The sequence below is a fragment of the Pseudorca crassidens genome, chromosome 9, assembly GCF_039906515.1.
Source record: "Pseudorca crassidens isolate mPseCra1 chromosome 9, mPseCra1.hap1, whole genome shotgun sequence".
Lineage (NCBI taxonomy): Eukaryota > Metazoa > Chordata > Mammalia > Artiodactyla > Delphinidae > Pseudorca > Pseudorca crassidens.
This window is the reverse complement of record NC_090304.1, coordinates 14197213-14221738: the sequence shown is the minus strand read 5'-3', so window position 1 is coordinate 14221738 and position 24526 is coordinate 14197213. Positions and strand designations below refer to the sequence as shown.

General features: G+C 54.0%; 1 protein-coding gene across 3 annotated transcripts in view; it reads left to right on the top strand.

Annotated features, from left to right (window-relative positions):
* CREB3L1 (cAMP responsive element binding protein 3 like 1) overlaps positions 1-21339 on the top strand; it is a 35158-nt gene extending 13819 nt beyond the window's left edge. The window contains exons 1-12 of one of the 3 annotated variants that reach the window (XM_067749238.1): positions 5255-5361; positions 5548-5776; positions 8870-9054; positions 11337-11415; positions 13217-13374; positions 14007-14156; positions 14311-14369; positions 14560-14628; positions 16613-16712; positions 17640-17766; positions 20144-20415; positions 20596-21339. In XM_067749238.1, the coding sequence (XP_067605339.1) occupies positions 5584-5776; positions 8870-9054; positions 11337-11415; positions 13217-13374; positions 14007-14156; positions 14311-14369; positions 14560-14628; positions 16613-16712; positions 17640-17766; positions 20144-20415; positions 20596-20898 (1695 nt within the window). In that variant the 5' untranslated portion in view covers positions 5255-5361; positions 5548-5583 and the 3' untranslated portion in view covers positions 20899-21339. Of the gene's footprint in view, positions 1-5254; positions 5362-5547; positions 5777-8869; positions 9055-11336; positions 11416-13216; positions 13375-14006; positions 14157-14310; positions 14370-14559; positions 14629-16612; positions 16713-17639; positions 17767-20143; positions 20416-20595 lie in introns of those variants that run through there. The other 2 variants (XM_067749237.1, XM_067749239.1) reach the window with 2 other exon arrangements.
* The last annotated feature ends 3187 nt before the right edge of the window (positions 21340-24526 follow it).

The window sequence follows — 24526 nt, the reverse complement described above, 5'->3', positions numbered from 1 at the left end:
ATGGGGGATGAGAGTGAGGTTGGAGGCTGGAACAATGTGCTTCCCTTCACCCCTGTGCCCTGCCAGGAAGGCTCAGGGAGGGGCTGGCTCCAGGGATGAGGAAAACTGGCTCTGTCCCTTCACAGTCCCCAGAGATGCCAGAGCAGAGGAAAAGAGGCCACTTTCTGACGACTAGTCCACTCCACCCTATGCCTGCCACCCCTGCCTCAGTAGGAACACAGACTCTGTTGGGGAACGGATGGGGCAACAGGCCTAGAGAGGAGACACCACCTGCCCCTGCCCAGGTCTCACAGCACAGATGGATCTTGAACAGGGGCCTCCTGAGTCTGAGTCTAGGGCCTTTTTTCCTTCCTAGGACAGCCTTCCAGTCTAGCTCTGGGAAGATGCCTGGATCTCCCCCTATCCCCAAATGACTGGATGGTGATGCTTCAGGACTAGGAGGACCACTGGGTACCCAGGGGCCCACCTCCCTTCCCCAAGCCCCTCCTTGCTCTCTCTTGACCCTACCCCCCACCCCTCACCGCCACACACAGGGCACAACAGTGACTCAGACTGGTTGCCCTTCAGCTAGAAATGGGGGCAATTTTCTAGTGACCACGAGGCAAGTAACCGTCCCGGAATGTATGGGTCAGTGGAGGGGGGGGCTAACCGGCGGGGGAGGGGAAGGGGAAATGTGAGAGGACTCTCCTCCCATCGCTCCCCAGAGCTCACTCTCTCGGAAGGAATGTCCGGGCTCGGCATTCCCCCCACTCCTTATCCCACAGCTCAGCCTGGACCCACTCCGGCCTCCTCCCTCCTTCCCCCAAACACAGACTGAATCAGCCTGGATTGGGGGAGGGGGAGAAGCCCGGGATGCGGGTGCAGGCGCCGAGGGGTAGGGACCAGAGAGAAAGGGGCGCTCTCAGGCTGCGGCAGGTGGGGAAACCTCTTTCCCACACACACCCTCAGGTGACAGCCGCGTCCCCAGAGCTTTTCCTTCTCTCTGCATCGACCCCCAGGGAGGAATTAGAGGAGGGGAACTGAGAGGAGCCTCAGACGGCGCTATTACCGCCCTGGAGTGTCCCACCTCCCCCTACCTGGGACAGAGACTCCCGTTGCCCCATCAATGCGCCCAAGGTAGGATTATTCGAGGAGGGAAGGAAGTCGCTGAGCTGGAAGAGCCGCGAAGGAATTTAAGAATTGGGGCCTGGCCTCCCCTCTGTCTTCACTTCCTCGGGCTCCCGGTGCAGGGTCGAGGCCACGCAGCTGATAAGGGTCTTAGGGCACCACAGAACTGCCAGGCGCACCTGAAAGCTTAAAGGGGCCATTTCTGCCTCTGCCTCAGGTGCAGAAAGGGACACAAGACAAACACACTCTAACCTTAACGCAGCTCGCGCTTTCGGCGGAGGCCGCGAGCCCTCCCCCGCGCGAGCAGTGCCCTCGTCCCGCCCCCTCCCCGCGGCTCCAGCGGCGGGTGTCTCGCAGCCTCCTCCCATTGGCCACGACCTCCGCAGATCCGACCAATGAGCATGCTGGGTTGCGGCGCGGGGCGGCCCCCCGCGCGCCGGCGTTAGCCTCTCTTGGGCCACGCGGGGCCGACTGGAGACTCTCCTTTAAACTTAAAGGGTCGGCGACTGAGACCCGGCTCCGGGAGGAGATGCTGCGGAGGGGGAGGGGTGCGCGGGGCTGAGAGCCCGAGAGCTCGGGACCTGTCCTCCAAGAGAGGGGAGCCGGCGCCGGCTGCGCGTGGCAGCCGGGAAGGAGCTTACATTGGCAAGACTGTTGGAAAAAGTCTTCAACAAGGAGGGAAACAAATCATAATATTTCCTTCTCTGGCTTCCCACCCCAGTTGCTTGGAAAGGCAACCCCGGTAGAACGCTCACCCCCAGTAGAACCCTATCCCCCTCAGAACGTTGACTCGCTGCCCCAATCGTTTTCCATCAGGTAGTCTGAAACCTGAACTTTTTGTGTGTGAACTGGAGAAAGAGCTGGGTGTGGTTTTGGGGGGGTAGGAGAAGGGACAAGGGGCCTTGCTCAAGCTGAGGAGGCCTGAGATCTCCAGAGGGGGCTTTCCAGGGCTGGGGGGAGGGTGGGTACAGAGGAAGAAGAGAGGACAGGAAGGAGAAGTTGCTCCACATTCCTGTGCAGCTCCAGAGCTGCGGATAACCTCTCCCTCAGCATCACCAATTCACTGTGTGACCCTGGTAGGTCCCTCTCTGGACTTCAGTTTCCTCATTAGCAAGTGGGGAGAGGGGGCGTGGACCATGGGCTTTCTCAGGTCTCTTCTGCCTCTAAATTGATGGTATAAACCAGCCATAACTGGGCTGCTCTGAGGGGCCAGACACCAGATAGAAATAGGGCTCAAAGCTCTCTAAAGGGAGGCCCTCTGGCACGCTCGCATGAGCAGGAGGTGGGCCTGGGGATGATGGGACATCCCACCGTTGCCCCCAGAGGTCCACCCAGCACACAGGGAAGCCCTGAGCAAGGAGGACTGGGTTCTCTGAGTGTCCCCCACCCCCAATCCGCCTGCCCCTTGGCCGCCCTCCCCTTCCACTTGGCTCCCACCCTCTGGAAGCTCTGTCCTGCTGGGCCTTTGCTGCTGTCTCCAGCAGGTGGGGTGGGACTGCTCACAAAGCAGGGACCAACTGATCTCCCTCAGCAGGTGCCTGCAGGCACCCCAAAAGGGGTCTCCGAGACGGACCTGGCTCATCTGCCTGGAATCTTTTAGGGACCCCGGCCCAGACTGGAGGAAGCTTCTCTCCTCTCCCAGGCCCGGGGAAAGGGCTTGGCAAACCCTTATCGCCTGAGAAGCAGCTGCCGCAGAAATACCTTAGCAGCTGACTCACTAGGCTCTTCACAACCCCCTCCCACTGGGCCTCACACCAGGCCTTTCAGAGACCCTGAGAGAGAGAGAGAGAGAGACAGATACAGAGACAGAGACAGAGGGAGAGAGAGGGCGCCCCCAGGTGGGCTGACCCAGACTCTGCTGAGGGTGTAGCTAGCACAGTCCAGACTGTGGCCGGCTAGGTGGCTGGGGGACATTGCACACTGTAAATGGCCTTTGGCTGAGATCACAGTCTTGGAGACTTGTTCAGCCTCTGACTTCCTGGTACTGCCTCACCCCAGGCACTGATGGGACGAATGACATACTGATGGCGTTGCCCTCTGGGGTACAAGGCGCTGTCCCTCCACCAATAGCTGTTGAGTGTCTATCCTGGGCCAGGGGATGGGACCCAGCAGGTAAACAAGTCCAGACCCTACTACCTCAGGGAGTTCACAGTCTGACAGGCAGGCAATTCCCGATGAGGGGAACGTCTGCTGCCATTGGGGGAGGACTGGGGTGTGACTGTGGTTGTGGATGCTTCCCTGCTTTCCTTGGCTCCCTGAGCCTCGGTTTCCCTACCTGTCAAATATAGATACGCAACTTCCTTGTCTCCTTGGGTAATTGTAAGGATTAGATAAGACAATGTGTATGAAAGCACTTCAGAAAGTTAAAACCACAAGAAAAGTGTAGGATAGGGATGGTAAGTTCTGACAAGCCGGGGAGAGAATACTTAAGACGATGGGTTTCTGAACTCATTTTATCATGGATTCTCTGATCCATGCTTTGTTTGGGGGGAGGACCAAGCCACCTCCCTGCATTGGCTCCAGGCTCCATTCACCTCAGGCCCAGAGTTAGGCTTTTGATAATAACAATGGCTAACAGTTATTGAGCACTCACCGCATTCTAGGCCCTGTTCTCAGTGTTACATGTGTTTGCTGTACAGATACATACGTATGTTATTTGTATACATGTGTTATATGTATTTCCTCATTTTATCCTCATAATCCTATGAGGGTAGCATTAAGCACCTAACAAATATTTGATCCTCATCACAACACTGTGAGGTAGGAACTATTATTTCCCCCTTACAGATGAGGAAACTGAGACCCAGAGAAGTGAAGTAAACTTAGCAAGCAGTGAGCTAGGAGTCAAAAGCAAGCTTATCTGCAGAGCTTGGGCTCATCCCCTGCCTCCCACACACAGATGCTCATGTGGCTCTGAATCTTATTCTCAGACAGAGGGCTTTTCTGCTCATCCCTTCCAGACTAGGACAGGCTCCAAGTATTCCAGGCCAGAAAGCCAACAACTCCGGACTCCAGAAGTCAGTCCTTACCCACTCTCCAGGTGGGACCCCAGGGCCAGAAGCAAAGCCCCAGCAAATTCATTCAGTCAGTAAAAAATGAATGAACAGGGAGCTCCCCTGGCAGTTCAGTGGTTAAGACTCTGTACTTCCATTGCAGGGGGCGCAGGTTCAATCCCTGGTCAGGGAACTAAGATCCTACACACTGTGTGGCGCAGCCAGCCAAAAAAAAAAAGAATGAACAACATTTCCTTACATATTTATAATTCTTTAGAGAGAAAAAACAAGCACCTCCTATGTGCCAGCCACTGGATGCTTTACTAATAAGAGGTTTGTTGAGTAGCTACTATGTACCAGGGACTATTCTAAGTGCTTGACATGCATTAACTTGTTTAATCTTCACAATAACCCTAGCAGATAGGAACTATTATCATCCCCACCGTACAAAGGAGGAAATGAAACATAGAGACATTAATCAACTTTCCCAGGATCGTGGAGACCAATATTTTTCAGACTATTTTGTTTCTGAGAAATATATTTGACATCCTTCCCAAGAACACACACACACACACACACACACACACACACACACACACAAAACTGAGATTAAAAAAATCTACCAAGTATTTAACTTCCCTATGTGCACTCTGATATTTTTCTACTCTATTTTGTTCTGTTTTCTTTTTTCTTAAATTCTGGTCGTGACCTACTAAATTGATTTCACAACCCATTAATGAGTCACCACCCACAGTTTGAACGGCACTGAGTCATAGCTAGAAGCATCAGGGCCAGGATTCAAATCCAAATGATATGGCTCTGGAGCCTAATCTCTTGGTATAAAGAATGGCTGGGAAAAGGGAGACACTGGAGGCATGTGGACAAATGGGGACTGTACTAATGAGGGGGGCAGAGTCCTCAATAATCTCACCACCTTGCATTCCAGCAAAAGAGAATACAAAAGTCACTGATATTGCCTTTGGAATGCAAACTTGCTGGCATAGATACACTTAATCTTTAGTACTTAGTCCTCCCGTGAAGGAAGTAGGGTGGACTGAGAAACAGACTTGGGCAATCTAAATGATTTGACCAAGGTCACAGAGCCAGCACTAAAGCCCTGTGTCCTATCACCTGGATTCTTTCACACCATCCAGGACTCACCCTTGAGGATACTGACAGAGAGGCTAGAGACGGTGGTGGAGGTGGTGGTGGCAGTAATGTGATGATGGGGTGACAGTAGTGATAGAAATGATAATAGTTGGTATGATGATGTGGGCTGGGGAGAAGTTGGTGTTGGTGGTGGTGGTATTAATGATGGAAGGAAGAGTAATGGGGAGGTTGTGGGGACAGTGGTGGTGGTGGCAGGGCTGGTGGCACCACCAGAGCAGCATCTGCGCCCCCTTTCCAGTGTGAGCTGACTCCCTCCTCTCCCCTCCCCCTTTGCTAGCACTTCCCTGAGCACCTGGACCACTTTGCAGAGAACATGGAGGACTTCTCCAACGACCTGTTCAGCAGTTTCTTTGATGACCCCGTGCTGGACGAGAAGAGCCCTCTACTGGACATGGAACTGGACTCCCCCACGCCGGGCATCCAGGCCGAGCACAGCTACTCCCTGAGCGGTGACTCGGCACCTCAGAGCCCCATTGTGCCCATCAAGATGGAGGATACCACCCAAGGTAAGAAGGGGTGGCGGGGCCCAGGGTACCAGACCCGAGAGGGACACCAGACCCAGAGGAGGGACACCAGACCCAGAGGAAGGACACCAGACCCGAGGAGCCCCCCGCCTTTTTGTTCTTCCGCAAGTCAGACCCAGAAGGGCATTTCTCAAGAGGGTCTTTGGCTGACTTAGGTCAGTGATGTGCAAAGGGTGGGTCCCAGACCAGGGGCAGCACCTGGGAACTTGTTAGAAATGCAGATTTTCAGGTCCCACCCAGACCTGCTGGATCAGAAACCCTGTGGGGAGGATCCAGCCTTCCAGGTGATTCTGATGCATGCTTAGGTCTGGGAACCAGCCTTAGAGGGAACAGCTGGGGGGGAGGGGAGGATTAAACAATAAATGTGGACAAGTCACCCAGACTCTAGAAACTTACCACCTCCTCACACTGTGATGTCCTCTGAGATGTTACCTGGGCGAAACACCTGCACCCTATTTTTTTTTTTTTTTTTTTTGCCACATCACACGGATCTCAGGATCTCAGTTCCCCGACCAGGGATCGAACCCGGGCCCCGGCAGTGAAAGCCCGGAATCCTAACCACTAGGCCACCAGGGAACTCCCCTGCACCCTACTTTTATTGCCAAAGGTAGGGTTCTCTAAAGCTCTCCTCTCCCCCACCTCCCTCCCTTTTAAGCAAAGTGCCCTTTGAGTTTTTCCTATCAGGTGATCAACATTTGAGAACTCCAGACTGTGCCCCACCTAGAAATGGTCTCTTTGGGCTCCATCATATTTGGACATATGTCTTAGCCTTGATAAGCCTCAGTTTCTTCATCTACAAATGGGAATAACAATAAACATTTCTATAGGACTCTCCAGTTCACAAAGTACCTTCGTGTTATTATCTCATTTGTCTCTCACAACTCACAGGTGAGGTCAGAATCACTTTTATCATACTCCCCATTTGTCTGATAAGGAAAATGAGACTTCGGGAAAGCTGAGTTATTTAGGTTACGCACACAGAAAATGCAGAGCAGGGACTTGGGAGCAAGCAGGCCCCCTGATTCTAAACCTCACACCCATGCCACCCACCACACTTGCCGGCATTAAGGGGCGCTAAAGGATACTGGCTTTGGTGTGCATCCCGGCGCCTCAACCGGCTGCTGTGTGATCTTTAACAAGTTGCTTAACCTCTCTGGACCTCGGTTTCCTCAATTACAAAATGACGACACTAGGTATCTTGAGAATTCTGGCCAGGATTAAAAATATATATATGAAAAGTACCCAGCTCAGTCAGTGCCCAGCACATTTCATATGTGTGTGTGTGTGTGTGTGTGTGTGTGTGTGTGTGTGTGTGTGTGTGTATATGTATATATATATATATATATATATATATATATATATAAAATTAGCGACTATTTCCTTATGTATATAAAAGTCCTATTAAAACTATCGTGTCTAGAACCATGAACAGGGCTCTTATTCCTCTTTCCCTTTGGAGGACAATGGTCTTGAGTGAGTACTTTAATCTTCTCAACTATTAAATGGGCAGAAGAGCAGTGCCCGCCGCCAGGGTTGGTGGGAGAAATACACAAATTCATATGCAGCAGGAGCTTAGAATTAGACTCAGTGCAAGAAGTGTGAGCTGCCTCTGAGGGTCTTTGCGATTCCCCAGGGGCAGAGACGGGACTTTGTACCCGGCCCCCATCCAGCCGCTTGAGGGCAGGGACACCTTCTGGGGCTTTAAGTGGCTCCAGGGCTCGTGGCTGTGGAGGTCTCAACTTCCCTGTGTGCCCTGGCCTCAGCCCAGCCTCTGGAGGTCACCTCGATGGGGTGTCAGGCCCCAGCCTGGGGAAGGGTAGCATGTGGGGTGGACAGCCTCCCAGCCCGGCAATTCTTCACCACCCCAAGTCTATTTTTAGAGCAGTTTGTCTGTGGGTCCTTTGCAGGGGGCAGCTTCCCGGAGGCCAGCGGGCTGGCCCTGTAATTTGGGAAGATTGTGGGTGTTCTTGGAGCCCAGGGGCAGCCTGCAGCCCAGAACTGAGGCCCTCAGCCTCCCAGCAGGGTGGGGCCTAGCCTCTGAGGTGGGATCAGGCAGCTGCTGACCCCTCTCCCCACCCACAGTGGGTTCCAAAGGCTAGAGTCCCCTCTAGCCCACCCATGCTGGCTCCTCAGACCTCTGCCTCACCAGAGCCATGTGCTGGGGCCAACAGGGGCAGGGCTGCACCCATCAGGAAAAGGCGGGATGCCCAGCAGCCCTGTGACCCAGGTGAGGCCAGGAGGCCCACGAGGTGGAAACTGCCCTGGGAAACCTGAGCATCAGCCCTCACGCCCCACATGCCCCCCCAGGCACCAGGTCCTGTGGATTCTTCCTTCTAAATGTATCTCCAGTATGTTCCTTCCTCTCCATCCCCACTGCCACTGCCTTAGCATGTGCATCACCTTCTCTCGCTGGACAATTTCAACAGCCTCCTGCGGGTCTCCCTGCCTCCCTCTGCCGGGCCAGTCTGCACACACAGGCAGAATGATCTTTTTTAACATTACAAATCTGAGCATGCTTAAAACTCTTCAGTGCCTCCCCGTTACCTTTAGGACAAAGTCGCAGCTCCAAGGCCATGCCATCCCCGCTGGCCTCTCTGACCCCATCTTCTCCTTCCCTTTGCGTTCTAACTGCACTAAACTGCTCGTGACTCTCACCAGATGCCCAGCACCTAGCACGGTGCTCAGCAGATGTTTACTGAATAACAATAATTGTATTCACAATAGCTGCCATTTATTGAACATTTACTTCTTGTCCGGTACTTTTATAGATGAGGAAGCTAAGGCTCAGAGACGTTAAGCAACTTACCTAAAGTCACACAGCCAGTCAGGAGGGGTCTGTTGTCCAAGCCCACTCTGTAAACTGCTGAATGAAGAAGATGCCCCCACCTCTTCTGACCCCAGCCCACTCCGCCCTCCTACCTCACAAGCGCCGCCCCCTGCCCTTTTCCGCCTGCCTCCCGGTATACCCTAGCATCTCTCCACAGTCCTGTCCAGAGCAGCTCCAAGAGGCCAGGAGAGGGGCTGAGCCCTCTGCTCTAGGAGTCCCCTGAGCCTGGGTCCTGCCCCCTTCCCTAGATATGGAACACGGAGCGTGGGTGCTGGGACACAAACTGTGCTCGGTCATGGTGAAGCAGGAGCAGAGCCCGGAGCTGCCCATGGACCCTCTGGCTGCCTCCTCAGCCATGGCTGCCGCTGCCGCCATGGCCACCACCCCGCTGCTGGGCCTCAGCCCCCTGACCAGGCTGCCCATCCCCCACCAGGTGAGCCTGGGGACTGTTAGTAGGGGCTGAGGGAGGGAGGAGGGATGATGGGTCTCTGTGGGAAGAGCAATCCGAAGCCCTGTGCACACAGGGTCTCTGTGAACAGGGAGCAATGTGACCCTCAGGGCTGAGAGTCGGAACTCCCAGACCAGACCCCTGCCCATCCCTTGAGCCATCCCTTCACCATCCTAGAACAGGCTCAAACCACAGCACCCTCGGAATAAGCTGCGGCCCTCACTGTGTGCCGAAGAAAAATGACAGGGACCCAGGCAGGGCTGGGCATCAGGGGCCCAGTCCAGGGTCTCAGGGAAGGAGACAGCCCAGGCCACTTAATTTTCTCAAAGTGTCTGGATTTTTAAAAAGGAAGAAACACCTAAATGGAAATATAAAAATTATGCCATATTTCAATTGTTTATATTCACGAAATGAGTATTTTTAACCCACACCCTCATGCCAGCCCTCACCGCCGTGAACGTATAGATAAGAGCAGTTGGCTGTAAATCCAAAGTTGACATCCCAGACCCCTGGCTCCTGGGAGATGCCCTGCCTGGGTCCCAGCTCTGCTCTCACTTGTGCTCTGGGCATGTTGCCTTCCCTGTTTTTTCCTCAGCTTCCTTCTCTGTAAAATGGGAGCATGAACTACTGCTAAGGGGGTCCTACCCCTGAGTCTACAGCATGAGGGTTACCTTGAAATCCCTAGAGTCAAGGTTTGGCTGGCACTGCCCCCTGCTGGCCACGCAGCTCACCTGATCAAAATGTACGGGACCAAAAGTGAGAAAGGTCAGCCCCTCCTACTCCACCAGGGACCTGAGGATTCAGGGCTGGCTGCAAACGGGAAGGATCTTTGTGGACCACCTCTAGGACTGGCTCTGCGACTCCTCAGCCCTCGCCATAGCAGGAAGGGAAGGCATGACGGCAGCGGCAGCCAGGGTCTTGGAAGCTGTGCGCATGCCTCAGAGAAGGAAACTGAGGTGGAAGGGGTTAAGCAGCTTGCCCCACATTGCACAGTCAGAAGCAATGGAGCTGCATTCCAAACTCAGCCGCCAGACCCCAGAGCCCACACTTCCCACTCTAGTGAGGCCGAGACCCCCTAGTGGAAGGCACAGGAACCAGGAGTTGGTATGACAATGATGAGCGTGGGACCCACATGAGAGCTGTCACCCTACTGCATCGCAGTCCCTTCATCTGTCACTGGAGGCCTGAGCTGGGATGTAGACCAGGGAATCTCCAAGGTCCCTGCCAGCCTTAACCTCCTAGGATTCTTACTCACCTGCCTAAATTCGGGATTCTGGGTCCCACCCACGATATCATGACCTCTCTGCTGGCTGCAGACCTGGAGGGGAGAGATGGCCCTGAAATCCAACACCCAACACAGCGCCTTCTCAAAGAGAACACCCCTTGTATGTGTGTTGGTCCTCGTGTGTAGGAAGCCATGCCTGTTGATGTCCTTTCTGGAACAGCAAGTTGGGATGGCATAAAGAAATAGGAATGCATGTTTATTTAAAGCATTAATCTAATTCTATCAGTCCCGTGCTTAAAAACCCATTAGGGGCTCCTCATTGTTTCAAACTTCTTTGTCTGGATTCTACTCACCCCCTCCCCACACCCTCCCCCTAGATCTTCTGGTCTTGTTTCTCACCACTCCACCTCTGACACACACCCCTGCACTCTGGACACCCTTAATACTTGCAGTTTCCAGATCTAAGCTGTGCTCTGTCTCGCCTCTGTGCCTTTGCAGATGCTTTTCCCTCTTCTTGGAATGCCTCTCCCCTCATCTACACACTGCCCCATCCTTTATCTGGAACACTCCTATTTATACATCAGGACTCAGACTTCAGCTGCTCAGGGAGCTTTCCCTGGGCCCCCAGCCAGTTAATGCCTCCTTCGTCTGTGCTGTTGTTACCGCTCATTGAACAACTACAACCTGCCAGACATTACCTCCCGTCCTCATGGCAACCCACATGGGCTCACAGTCAGTGTAGGGTCAGCCTCCACCAGAAAGATGGCCCTGGCCTCAGAGGCCACAGGAGGCCCTCCTTTCTCTGAGCTTAGAGGCTGAACGATGCTACTTGGCCACCATTCTCTTTTCTTAGGTCTACTTGACTTCTCTAAGCACGAGAACTTGCCTCTGCTCCTCTGGAATGTGCCTGGAACCCTGGGCCCAGATACTTCCTTAATGCTGCAGGGCAGACCCCCAGGCCCAGGGAGAGAGGGAGGTTGGATGGCATGGTGGGGACGGGCCCCCGGGGCAGCTGACGGAGCTGGACCTGTCTCTTCCTCAGGCCCCGGGAGAGATGACTCAGCTGCCAGTGATCAAAGCAGAGCCTCAGGAGGTAAACCAGTTCCTCAAAGTGACACCAGGTAAGTGTGTCCAGAGAGGGACTCTTCCTCTCCAGTCTTGGGCAGACCGCATTCTTTACTCCCTTGGTCCGGCCCACCCATCTCCCTCGACACCTCCCACCTCTCCCCAGAATATTCTCTCCTCCCCACCCTGCCCATTCTCCATCCCTCCAGTCCCCTTCTTACACAATCTACAGCTGTCATCACTACTATCAACACCTTCTCACCCCCGCATCGTTCATTCATTGAAGTCCACTCTATAGCCATCAGTCCATCCATCCATCTACTTATTTATCCATCTATCTGTCCATCCATCCATCTATCCGTTTATCCATCCATCCAACTAGAGTTCACTGGACATCTCCTAGTCCCAGGAGCTGGGGAAGCAGAGAGAGAAGGCAGTCCCTGTACCCAAGTAGATCACACAGTAGTGTGAGCCACAGACAAACCACCAATTATACAGCAGTGTATGGATTAAAGATGGCGGATCCCCAGGAGCCTTGAAAGCACATCCCCAGACCTGACAGGGGAGAAGAGAACAGAGGAAGCTTCTTGGGTTGACCAGAAAGAGAAAGGGCTAACTGAATCTTTCCAACCCCACCTCATTAATTCATCAAACATTGATTAAGCATCTACTGTGCTTATTCAGGCCCTGGACTAACTACCACAAGGTTTAGAAAGATGAATAAGGCCCAAGTTTCACCCTCAATTTGGTCCCAGCCTCTGAGAGAAGATACGGAATTAACAGGAGGTAGAAAGGGACCAGTGTGAAAACACCTTACATTGCAGAGTGCCCTTCAATTCATAAAGCGTGTTCCCATACATTAGCCCATTGCATCCTCCTGGCTCCGTGCAAGGAGTCCTTTCAGCCCCATTCAGCAGGGAAGCGAGGCTGGGAGAGGTTAAGTAAACATAACTATAGGTCACACAGTTGTGGCCACAGTCAAGACTCGAACTCAGGTCTCTCTGGGTCCAAGTTCAGTGGTCTTTACAGTCTGGCATCCATAAGAGACAAATGAGAGCCAAAGAAGGGAGAGGCGACTCCTGCAGGAGGCAGTCATGGGTCGAGCCCGGAAGGATGCCGTGCTTCCTCCTGCCAGCCTCAGCCCGGCTCTGCGGTGCAGTCAGCTCCAGGTTCCCGCACCGGGACTTAAACCTGGGCATTCTGTGCTGGCCTGGGAGCTCTCCCTGCAGCAAGGCTCTTGGTCCTCTTGGCTCCGCCCAGGCCTCTTCCTGACCACCTGCAGGGCGTCAATCTTCCTGATGCTGTGGCCTCAGAGAGGCAGCACAGAAGGCATGCTGGGGAGAGCAGTGCTCCTGGTGGGTCTGCTGAAAGCCCAGTGCCTGCTGTCCTGTTACCCTGAGGTTGAAAATGGACACCCTGGGGTTTTGCAGTGGAAAGAAAGGGACAGAGGCTGCGGCTTGCCCAGCCTAATCCCCATGGGTCTTGCTATGGGCAGATTCCAGTCACCTCCTGGGGTTGCCAAGTTGGAGGCTCAAAGATCCTGAGCCCTGTGAAGTCAGGGGTAGGGGAGGGACCCCAAGAATCCAGCCTCTGTGATATCCCCACCAAGAACCAGGCTTAAAGGAGCCAGGCTTCTGCGGAGTCAGAGATGGGGTGGCACCCAGGTATTGTCTTCTGGGACATCAGCTCGTCTTTCTGACATGGCAGAGGGGCTTCCGATGTTATAGCGGTCAAGGCCCCAGCAGCCAGTCCCACAGTTATTCCGGGCTGGCTTAGGCCCGTGCTATGCTGAACTCTGATTGTGCGACCAGAGCTGGGGCGCCACCCTGCTAACCTGGCTTCTCCTGCTCTCCCCAGAGGACCTGGTGCAGATGCCTCCGACGCCCCCCAGCAGCCATGGCAGCGACAGTGACGGCTCCCAGAGTCCCCGCTCTCTGCCCCCCTCCAGCCCCATCCGGCCCATGGCCCGCTCCTCCACAGCCATCTCCACCTCCCCGCTCCTCACTGCCCCTCACGTAAGCAGCTGGGGGGTGGATTGACCCTAGAGTCAAGGAATTGAGTGCCTGATCCCCACCCCCATCAGAATTCAGAGAGGTGCCTGCCCGGCAGATGGGAGTGACAGTCTTTTAATCGTGCCTTGGGGTAAATAGGAAACAGGTAGAGAGTCCAAGAGGCCTGCCGAACCCACGCTATTGCAGAGCCAGGACTAGAACTTGACATTCCTCACCTTCAGGGGGACGGCCCAGGCTGCCCCCAAAGGGCACTGTTTGGAGAACAATGTTCAGGAGGCCCAGAATCCACTGGGATGGGTGTGGAACCTCCCAAGAGGTGGTGGGTGTCTGAGGTGGGTGCTGTTTAGGGGGCCCTGGACAAGTAAGCTTTGAAGCTGTGGGTTCCAGGGTGGGATCTCGGGACCACCCCACCCCCAGCAATATACAGAGGGCCAAACATGCCAGGCTCCCAGCAACGTCCTGAGCACTTGATACATGTTATTGGATTTAATTCAGATCTGCCCCTTTTTCAGATGAGGAGACCAAGGCTCAGTGAGTTGAGTGCCTTGCCCAGGTCACGCGAAGAGTGAATGGCAGAGCTGGAATTTGAATGCAGGGCTGTCTGGTTCCTAACTATCGTGTCCCCCTTCCCACAGAAATTACAGGGGACGTCAGGGCCACTGCTCCTGACGGAGGAGGAAAAGCGCACCCTGATTGCTGAGGGCTACCCCATCCCCACGAAACTCCCCCTCACCAAAGCTGAGGAGAAGGCCTTAAAGAGGGTCCGGAGGAAAATCAAGAACAAGGTAAAGCGTGAGCCAGGCCCTGCCCCTGCCCTGGGGCTTCCCTGGTTCGGGGGGGAGGGCTCTGCTCCCCTGGTGATGCCAGCCCTGAAGTTGGGGAGCCCCAGGAAGCGGATATGTGCTGTGGTAACTCCCGCTTGGGGGCTTCCCCCTCTAGATCTCGGCCCAGGAGAGCCGCCGTAAGAAGAAGGAGTACGTGGAGTGTCTAGAAAAGAAGTAAGAGGTCTTGGGCAGGTGGGTGGCTTGGGTAGCCTGGGCCCCACTCCCCAGCCTGGCCTGCTCGCCCCAGCCCTCTCTCACAGGGGCGGGGGTGGGCACGGGGACTAGGATGCTGGTGGGCAGGGCTAAGGGGGCAGCAGTGAGTCTGGGGGCTGCCCCCGAGCCTGTGCCTGCTTGGCCCCCGCAGGGTGGAGACCTTTACATCCGAGAACAACGAACTGTGGAAGAAGGTGGAGACCCTGGAGAATGCCAACAGGTGGGTGGTTCCACCTGCGTCCCCCGGCCCCTGCCCTCCTGCAGCCAGTGCCTGGCTATGGCATAGCTCTGGGAGGAGGAGAGAGGAGAGGTCACTGAGTGCAGAACCCCAGAAACAGGGACTCTGCAGCCTGGGACCCTCAGTTTCCCATCTAGATACCAGACAGGGCTGGTAAGGTGCTTAAAAGTGATGATACAGACCAGCACAGCAGCAGCCCCCGGGAACTTGTTAGAAATGCTTATTCTCAGGCATCATGCCAGGCCTATTGAATAGGAACTCCAGGGGGAGGGTTCAATGGTCTGTGTTTTAATAAACGCTCCAGGTAATTCTGATGCACCCTAAAGTTAGAACCTACCAGTGTACATGCTTGCCACCCAAAGCGAGTTTCTCAGCAGCATTAACATCACGTGGGGGCTTGTTAGAAATGCAGAATTTCAGGGGACATCCCTGGCGGTCCAGTGGTTAAGATTTCGCCTCCCAATGTAGGGAGTGTGGGTTCGATCTCCGTTCGAGGAGCTAAGATCCCACATGCCTCGCGGCCAAAAAACCAAAACATAAAACAGAAGCAATATTGTAACAAATTCAATAAAGACTTTAAAAATGGTCCACGTCAAAAAAACCTTTAAAAAAAAAAAGAAAGAAATGCAGAATCTCGGGACTCTCCCCAGACTTACTGAATCAGAATCTGCATTTCAACAATATCCTTGGGTGGTTCACGTGCACAATTAAGCTTGAGAAACATTAGTGTGGAACCCGCACAGGGCCTGGCATGCAGTAGCCACGGAAAGTCACAACTCTGGGTGCCATTTTTGTGACCCTGGAAAAACTGTTACATACACCTCTCTGGGCCCCAGTTTCTCTGTCTAAATGGAGATGATAGAAGCAGTATCTCCCAGGATTCATGCGACGATGCGATGAGACCTAGCAAGTAAAGGGCCGGCACTGTCCTTGGCATTTGAGAATGTTCCATTCATGTTAGCTTTTCTTCTTCGTTTTTTCTTGTTATTATTCTGAATTCTTGATAGTGACCAGCCATGAGCCCACAGTAGGTTTGTGAGAGTAATAAGTGTTTGCTGGGAGTAATTAAAATAACAGGCAACAGCTAGTATGTAGCAGGTGCTCAACAGAAGGCTTTTTCCTTCTTTCCTTCCTTCTCCCCCAGCTTCTCCAGCGGGATCCAGCCACTCCCCTGAATGACCTGGAGAATGCCCCCCTGACTCAGGGATGGGGGGCGGGAGCCCTCACCCCTCACCCCCTTCCTCTGGCCCAGATTCCTCCCTAGTCCCAAATAGGCCGAGGCCCTTGGAGCTGTTTCGCCACCTGCTGTACATTCTGGGAACTGCAACCCCACCGACCGGCTGGGTGGAGGAAAGAGAGAATTAAACATTTGTTCACCAAGGGTGGGCTGGGCACCCTCTGTGGGTACCCAGAGGATTCGTCGCCGGGAGGGACCCAGTCCTTGCCCTCAGGGAGCCCATAGTTAGTGAAGGAGGCTGACATAGACATTCATAAATAAACGAAGTGTTACAGGTGCCGTGATAAAAGCAAAAACAGCAACAAAATTAACAAAACTGGTAGCTACCATTTCCTGGACACTTGCTCCTCACCATATACCAGGCAGCTGCCAGATGTGTCCTTCGTATCAGCTCAAGGTGCCGTGGATACAAAGGAGGGAGAGTCAATTTAGCTGTGGCTGGTGCAGGGTAAGAAAAAGAAAGGGGCCTCAGCTGAGGTGGTCCAGGCTCGCCTCCAACCCCCCCTTTGGCCAGGAGCGCGTCGTGGGGCACCCCTGAGCCTCCATAGGGTGACCCAGCCACACCACAGAGGAGCCACGTGGGAGGTGACCTTTTCTGTCTTGACTGAAACGGGCACCTGGCGTGGAAGCCATGTCTGGTGGCTGCCCAGCTCCTCCCCAGGAGAGCTCCCTGAGGTAGAGATGCCTGCTGGGTCAGAACCTGCCGGGTGACCGCTGTACCCTCCTCAGGACCCTGCTCCAGCAGCTGCAGAAACTCCAGACTCTGGTCACCAACAAGATCTCCAGGCCTTACAAGATGGCTGCCACCCAGACTGGGACCTGCCTCATGGTAGGTGCTGTTCCCTCACCACAGGGCCACAGGAGGACAGGTCTTCCCCAGGCTGGCTTTCTACGGGTGGGGGGCGGGCAGAGCTTCAAGGGCCTGGCCATATTGTGGGCGGTGTCACCAGAGTAAACCATCCTAGTACCTGGTGCACTGGCTCCAGCAGACCCCAACCTCTTTCCCCAAGTCCATGGAACCTTCCAGTACATGACCTTCCCTGACCAGTTCTAACACGGTGCGGATATGTAGTGACTCACGTGAACTCAGCTAGAGGATGGCAGGGCGAGTCCCGTGAGGAGGCAGCTTCTGCAGGCCCAGTGGAGTGGAGTGATGGGCCTGGGGGGATGAGGGGAAGTATGGACCTGGTTCTTTCTGGAATGGAGGGTGGGTGCCTAGGCTGTGGCTCAGGCCTCTGTTAGCCCCTCTTCCACATTTCCTGGAGCTGTACAGCCTGTTGCCTCCTGGCTAATCACTCCCCAGGCCCTCCGAGATCCTCAAGCTCTCAGGTGGCAAAGCCCCAGTAGAGGCAGGGGTTAGTTTGGGCTCCGTGACTCTTAACCTCCTCCTGCTGGCCCACCTTCCTGGGAATCCTGCTGGGAATCTGGTGTGAAGATACGTTCCCCTCCCTTGCCCCAATCTCAGCCTCCTCCCACACCTACCCCTTCCTTCCCTTCCTGATTCCTCCACCCCATAGGTGATAACCACATTGGCCAATTCCCCCTCTTTTCTAGCCCTGCCTGGGGTGGCCCCCCTACAATGGGCTGATATGTCCCGACAGCCTCTACCTTCTCCTCCACCATGTGCAGGAGGTTGTTGGATCTGGCAGCAGCTTTCCTGGAAAAATATTGAGCCTTTTGCCCCCATTGGCTCGGGGGCAGGGGGAGGATTGGGGTGGCCAGGGTTGCAGCCCCTCCGCTCTCTCTCCACTACCAGGTGGCAGCCTTGTGCTTTGTCCTGGTGCTGGGCTCCCTCGTGCCCTGCCTCCCTGAGTTCTCCTCCGGCTCCCAGACTGTGAAGGAAGACCCCATGGCCACTGACAGCGTCTACACTGCCAGTCAGAGTGAGTGCTCTGAGCCAGGCTGCCTTCCCCCCACGCCAGCCCCAACTTCAGAGCAGAAGCCAGACACAGAGAGGAGCCAGGTTTGGGGCTGGTGCCGTCTCATTCTACCTCCTCATTTTGCAGATGGGGAAACTGAGGCCCCCAAAGGGTCTATGATGTGTTCAATGTTAGTTATAGAATTAGGACTACAGTGAAGAGCCCCTGATTCCCAGCCCACCCAGGAGTGGCTTGCGGGGGTAGGTTTAGGGAATAACAGGAATGTTTCCACCCTAGCCCCCATGTATTATGGTGCCAGTTGGTAGGGACATCTGCTAAGCACCATCAGTATTTTACAACTGGGATAGGAAATCAGTTTCAGCTCCAGGGACATTTTCCGTAAGATGGTGGTGGCTGCCTGAAGCACTGTGTTAAGAAGGACTCTGAGGCGCCACTCAGGATCAACAGGAAGGAGTGCCAGGATCCACTGGTAATGTCTGTCATGGGCAGAGGCGGGGTAGTGGTAGTGTGAGCTCAGATAGCTACCATCCCACAGGGGACTGTGAGGATTGTTAAGAGCATAGAGCTTCAGAGTCAGTCATATCTGCCACTCACTAACTGCGTGACCTCAGGCATGTGTGTTCACACTAAATTTCAATTTCTTTATCTTGAAAATGGGAGTTACAAGTTCCACACTTCCTGAGCACATTTGTTGTGAAGACTAAATGACATGGTGCACAAAGGCCGTTAGCACAGTGCCTGGTACACAGCAGGCACTTACTAAATGAACACAATCGCTTCCTTTCTGATGAGCTCACAAGAGGAGAGAAAAGATACAACACACAGTGGCAAGGGGAGAACTGGTATAGGGTGCAGCAAAGAATAGTATGGGTTTCCAGAAGCAGAGGATACTTCAGATAGACCTGTGCAAGAACTTCCAGACAGTCCCTCATCATTTACCAGGAGCGAATTATCCAGCAGGGCAGGAGAAGGAAGAGGAAACAGATGGGAGGTCAGAGAGAGAGGAGCTGGGGAGGGGTGAGTTTCAAGAAGGAGGGATACTTCAGGGAGAATGAGCTAAGCCTGCAGGGCCTTGAGGGGAGGAAGCTGCGTGGGGAGGGTTAGGGGAAGAGGAAGCAGAGGCGGGGAGTGAAAACCACTCCCTGGACCAGAGCAGCCTGAGAAGGAGAGAACAGGACAGTTAGTTACTAAGGGAGGTGGGTGGCAGGGAAGTAAGGTCTTGAGAGCCACGTGTCCATTTTCCCAAGGCCTGAGGGGCCTACGTGTGTTGGGCGGTACAGGGAACCTTGGAGAGGAAGGAATGGAAATGGGGCGGCGGGGGGTGGGGGGCCTGGGGTTAGGGGGAGAGGGAGGGAGTGTTGATGGTCAGGGCTTCCCTGGTGGTGCAGTGGTTGAGAGTCCGCCTGCCGATGCAGGGGACACAGGTTCGTGCCCCGTTCCGGGAAGATCCCACATGCTGCAGAGCGGCTGGGCCCGTGAGCCATGGCCTGTGAGCCTGCGCCTCCGGAGCCTGTGCTCCGCAACGGGAGAGGCCACAACAGTGAAAGCCCCGCGTACCTCAAAAAAACCCTCCGAGTGAGCGCAGTGCGTTTCAGGCCCAGTGTCCGCAGGGCGAAGAGGAGATGACCTCTGGAGCAGGCTGGCTTACAGAGCTGGTGCACCGCACAGCTCCAGGGGCTCCGCTCACATAGGCTGTGAGATCCGGGCCCTGAGAGTGAGAAGGGCGGTGGTGGGTCCTGGAGTCAGGCACACCTGGGTTTGCATCTCACCTTCAGTGCAGACTAGCCTGGGACAGCGTGCCTGCCAACCTGGAGCCTCAATTACCTGTTCTGTGAAATGGAGCTAAAAATATCTCATTCCAAGAGTTTCTGTTAATGATTTGATATAGGTTAAAGGATGCCTGCCATGCCTGGCACACGATAGATATCCAAAAATTGTGTTTTCTTTTTTTTCATTTCCCTGAAGGGCAGACTAGGGCCTAGAACGGGAAAAAGATTAATTCAAGGTCTCACAGAAAGTGAGTGGTACAGTAGGATCAGAACCCAGGTCTCAGATGCCCCAGCCCAGTACCCTCTGCTTAGGAAGATCTAACTTTCTCTGAGTGCAGTTTCAATCACTCTATTATCTCATTTAAACCTCACATCAACAGGAGGTTAGCCCCCGTATTCCTATTTTACAGATGAGCAAACTGAGGCTCAGAAAGGTGAAAGCAAAGGCATGACTTGCCTGCAGTCACACAGCTCAGAATTGCTAGAGCTGGGATTCAGATCCAGGCCCATAAGATTCCAGGGCCCAGGTCCTTAAACACCAGGCCCTGAATGTGGCCTGGATGGGGAGGGAGCCCCTTGGCACCGTGGCTCACCATGAGCTCCTTCTCCAGTGCCCTCCCGAAGCCTCCTGTTCTATGATGAGGGGCCAGGCTCGTGGGAGGATGGCCGCAGCGCCCTGCTGCCCGTGGAGCCCCCGGATGGCTGGGAGATCAAGCCCGGGGGGCCGGCAGAGCAGCGACCCCAGGACCACCTGCAGCATGACCACCTGGACAGCACCCACGAGACCAGCAAGTACCTGAGTGAGGCCTGGCCCAAGGACGTCGGTGGAAACAGCACCAGTCCTGACTTCTCCCACCCTAAGGAGTGGTTCCACGAGAGGTGGGTGGGTGACCCCTTCCCTTCCTGGGGTCCCAGGCTCCCCCTGCCCTCTGCCTGCCTCTGGTCCCCATGTCCTCAGCCACACCCGCCCAAGGCCCCGTCCCTCCCGTGTCCAGACAGCTTGCAGAGGGGCGAGAGGGTCGTCCCTGGACAAAGTCACCCTTGACTTCTCTTCTCTCTCTAGGGATCTGGGCCCCAACACCACCATCAAACTCTCCTAGGCCGTGCCAAGACCAAGGACACAGGACGTACCCTCTGGCACTCAGAAGAGGGGTTGTCTTACTCACTAACCCGGATGCGGCTAGTACCCCTGCCCCCTGGGGTCCGTCTTCCCCCCAGCCCACCTTTGCCCCAGATGTTGACTGGGGCCTCTCCTCTCCCCGCACATTTGGACTGTCCCCTTAGGCCAACCACTCTGTTCTCACCACCACTCCACAGCCATCCGTCCTTCTCAGATAAACCACTCACTGGGTTACCTTTCTCATAACGACCAACAGGACCACTGCCTCCCTGCCCCAGCCCCGCCACATACACACACACACACACACACACACACACACACACACACACACACACACACGTCAACAGACCGACACACACCCCACCCCTCCCCCCACTGTACAGAGACCAAGAACAGAAATTGTTTGTAAATAATGAACCTTATTTTTTATTATTGCCAATCCCTAAGATATTGTATTTTACAAGTCTCCCTCCGACCTGCACCCCTCCCTTGTTTTATATTTTATGAAGTTAGTGCGGGCTTTGCTGCTCCCTGGCCCAGGAAAGAGGGTCCCCCCCACCCCTCACCTGGCCTCCCCCTGCCGCTGCCCAAGCGCTGGGCCTTTTTAATTGCCAAACTGCTTCACCCAACAGCTCAGCACATGCTTTAAGAAGGCATAAGTAAAAAAAAAAAAAGATGCAGCATCAATTCCTGACTTTGTGCCTTTCTTCATCATTGGGCTGGGGGCGGGGGGGTGGGACTGAAGGATGAAGGAGTAAGAAGGGTAAGTTTATTTTATATTCTGACCGGAGGTGATTGGGGGTGAGGGGTTTGAGAAAGCGTTTGCGTTGAGTTCCCTCTTCCAGCCAGGCGAGAGTTCAGACTAGATGGTCAAAGAATTCTGCAGCAATTCCCCCACCCCAAGGCTCCTCCAAGTACCTACGATTGCTGAGTATGGAAGCAGAAAGGCATATAAGCCACCAAGATGGCCTTTAGGGGGTGGTGACTGCGATAACGAACACCTAGGGTGGCCAGGCACTGCACCAGGCACTGTACACGCCATACTCAGGTTGGTCCTCCTAAGACCTGCCAATTTCTTGGTTCTTGTATCCTTTGCTTCGGCTGGATTAAAAGCACAGACTTCAGAGTAAGAACAGCTGTGTTTGGCTACTGGAGCTGCCACTTGCTAGCTATGTGCGGTGGGCAGAATTCCAGTATGACTCCAAGGTTCCTGCCCCCTGGCACACACACCCTGTTTCATCCCTTCCCCTAAGGTCTGGAGGGGACCTGTGAATGTGAGGGGATGTCACTCCCGTAATTAGGTGACCTTTCATGGAAAAAGTAAAGGGATTTTGCAGGTGTAAGTAAGGTCCCAAATCAGTTGATTCTGAGTTAATTAAAAAGGAGGTTATCCTGGGTGGGCCTGACCTAATCAGGCGAGAGCCATTAAAAGAGGGACTGAGCCCTTCCTGAAGAGACAGTCTCCTGCTGGCCTTGAAGAAGCAAACAGCCATATTGCTGTGAACCACATGGAGAGGGTGGCCTCTAGGCGCTGAAGGCCTCACGCTATGGTGGCAAGTCATCGGATTCTGCCAACAACCTGAGCAGCTTGGAAGAGGGCCTCAGCTCCAGATGAGACCCCAGCCCAGCCAACACCTGGACTGCCACCTGGTGAGAGCCTGAGCACAGGACCCAGCTGAGCTGTACCCAGATCTGAGCCATGGACACTGAAATCATACATGTGTTGTTTTAAGCCACGTTTGTAGTAATTCCTTATGCCGTGTAGGAAGCTAAGACACTACATAACCTGAACCTCTCTGAGCCTCCACTTCTCCGTTTATAAAAAGAGGATATAACTAAGATTCAGTACATGAGGCTGTTGTAGGGATTCAATGAGGTAAATCATATAAGGTGTTGAGAACAGGGCCCAACGTACACTGGCTCTGAGAAAGATCAGCTGTGCATTCAGAGGCAGTGTCAATACAGTGAGCTAAGAGCCAAGCTAAGGGTGCTATTACAAGCACAGAGGAGGGTGCCTCACCCAGACAAGCAGTAAGGGCTTCCTGGAAGAGGTGACATGAAGGACTGTTGAAAGTAGGCAGGAGAGAGAAAGGGGCATTCCAGAAAGGAACAGCCTGGGCTAAGGCCTCAAAGGTGGGAGAGAGAGCAGGAAAACTTCAAGAAAACCTCAAATAGTTCAGAACAGCCAGAAAGTAAAGGGCAAGGATGCTGAGAACTGAGGCTGGATAGTGATCAGGGCCCAGATCCAGAAGGGCCTTGAATGCCTTGCTCTGGCATTTGGACTTTATCATGCAGGCATGATACTTTCATACTCGGAAGAAGGGGCCTGGTGGTGGGATGGCGCCTGGGCCAGCCGCCCACCAGAGGAAAAGATGGACAAGACCAGACAGAACTATGGAGCTGCAGAATTGGCCTTCAAGGGACTTCCCTGGCAGTCCAGTGGTTAAGACTTTGCCTTCCAATGCAGGGGGTGCGGGTTCGATCCCTGGTTGGGGAGCTAGGATCCCACATGCCTTGCGGCCAAAAAAACAAAACATAAAACAGAGACATTATTGTAACAAATTCAATAAACACTTTAAAAATGGTCCACATCAAAAAATAATCTTTAAAAAATAAAAAGAATTGGCCTTCAAGCCCCATCCTCTATCCTCCTCCCACAGCCTCATCTTGACCACTTGATGGGGACCTCATTGCCTGCTGTGGGGCATCAGTTTTAACTGCTAGAACACACAGGCCTTTGCAGCAAGGCCATTAAAGTCTGGGCTCTGGGCCAAATCTATGATTATTATTAACAATAACTTTTAGCACACCCCCTTTCCTGATTGATTCATCCATTCTCTCTATTAGTCATTCAACAAACTGCCTTCAAAGGTCCCCCAGGCTTGTGGAGGAGGCTGGGGAGTAAACCAGTCATCAGAGTCAGTGTGATGGAGGGGTGTACAGGATGCTAAGGAGATGCAGAAGAATGTCATGTAATTCAGATTCTGTGGGTCAGGGAGGGCAACTTGGACTGAGTCTTAAAGGATGGGTAGGAGTTGGCGAGGTACAGAAGGGGTCAGGGTGTTTGGGGTGGAGAGAATGTCAGGTGCAGACACAGAGCCATGAAAAGCAGGGCCAGGACCCGGTTGAGGCAAGGGGGGTGATTAGCCTGCAAAATTTAAGGAGGCGCTTGTATAGCCCTGAGAGTGAGTACCTCCTTAAATTTGGCACCCTAGGAGCCCCAACTTGCTTCACCCTCATCCCGGCCCTGATAGAAAGTAGGGCCCTTGCAGGGATCTAAAGAAAGAACATTTTATCCTGAAGGTGATAGAGAGCCGCTGAATATTGTTAAGCCGGAGATAATCAGATTTGCCTGTCCTGGGGCTCTGCAGCGGGTATAGTGAAGATGAGACAGATTCTGGAGATAATTAGAAGGAATGATCAACAGGCTTTGACATCAAATTGGCTGTGGAGTGCAAGAGGGAGGGTGGAGCCCGGCATGACATTTAGATGTCTGACTTGGAGGCCACGGTGGTGGTGGATGAGACCTTTCGCTGAGACAGGGAATGCAGGAGGAAGAGCAGGTTTGGAGAGAAGAAGAATTCGTTTTATCGTATCTTGCATTTGAGCTGCCTGTAGAATGTTCACATTAGCATGCAAGTCTAGGGCTTGCCAGAAAGGGATCCCAGGCAGATGAGAAAATTGTCAGCATCCAAGTGGTATGTTAAAGTCTTGGGTCTGGAGGCTTCCCTGGTGGTGCAGTGGTTGAGAGTCCACCTGCCGATGCAGGGGACACGGGTTCATGCCCCGGTCCGGGAGGATCCCACATGCCGCAGAGCAGCTAAGCCCATGTGCCACAACTACTGAGCCTGCTCTCTAGAGCCTATGAGCCACA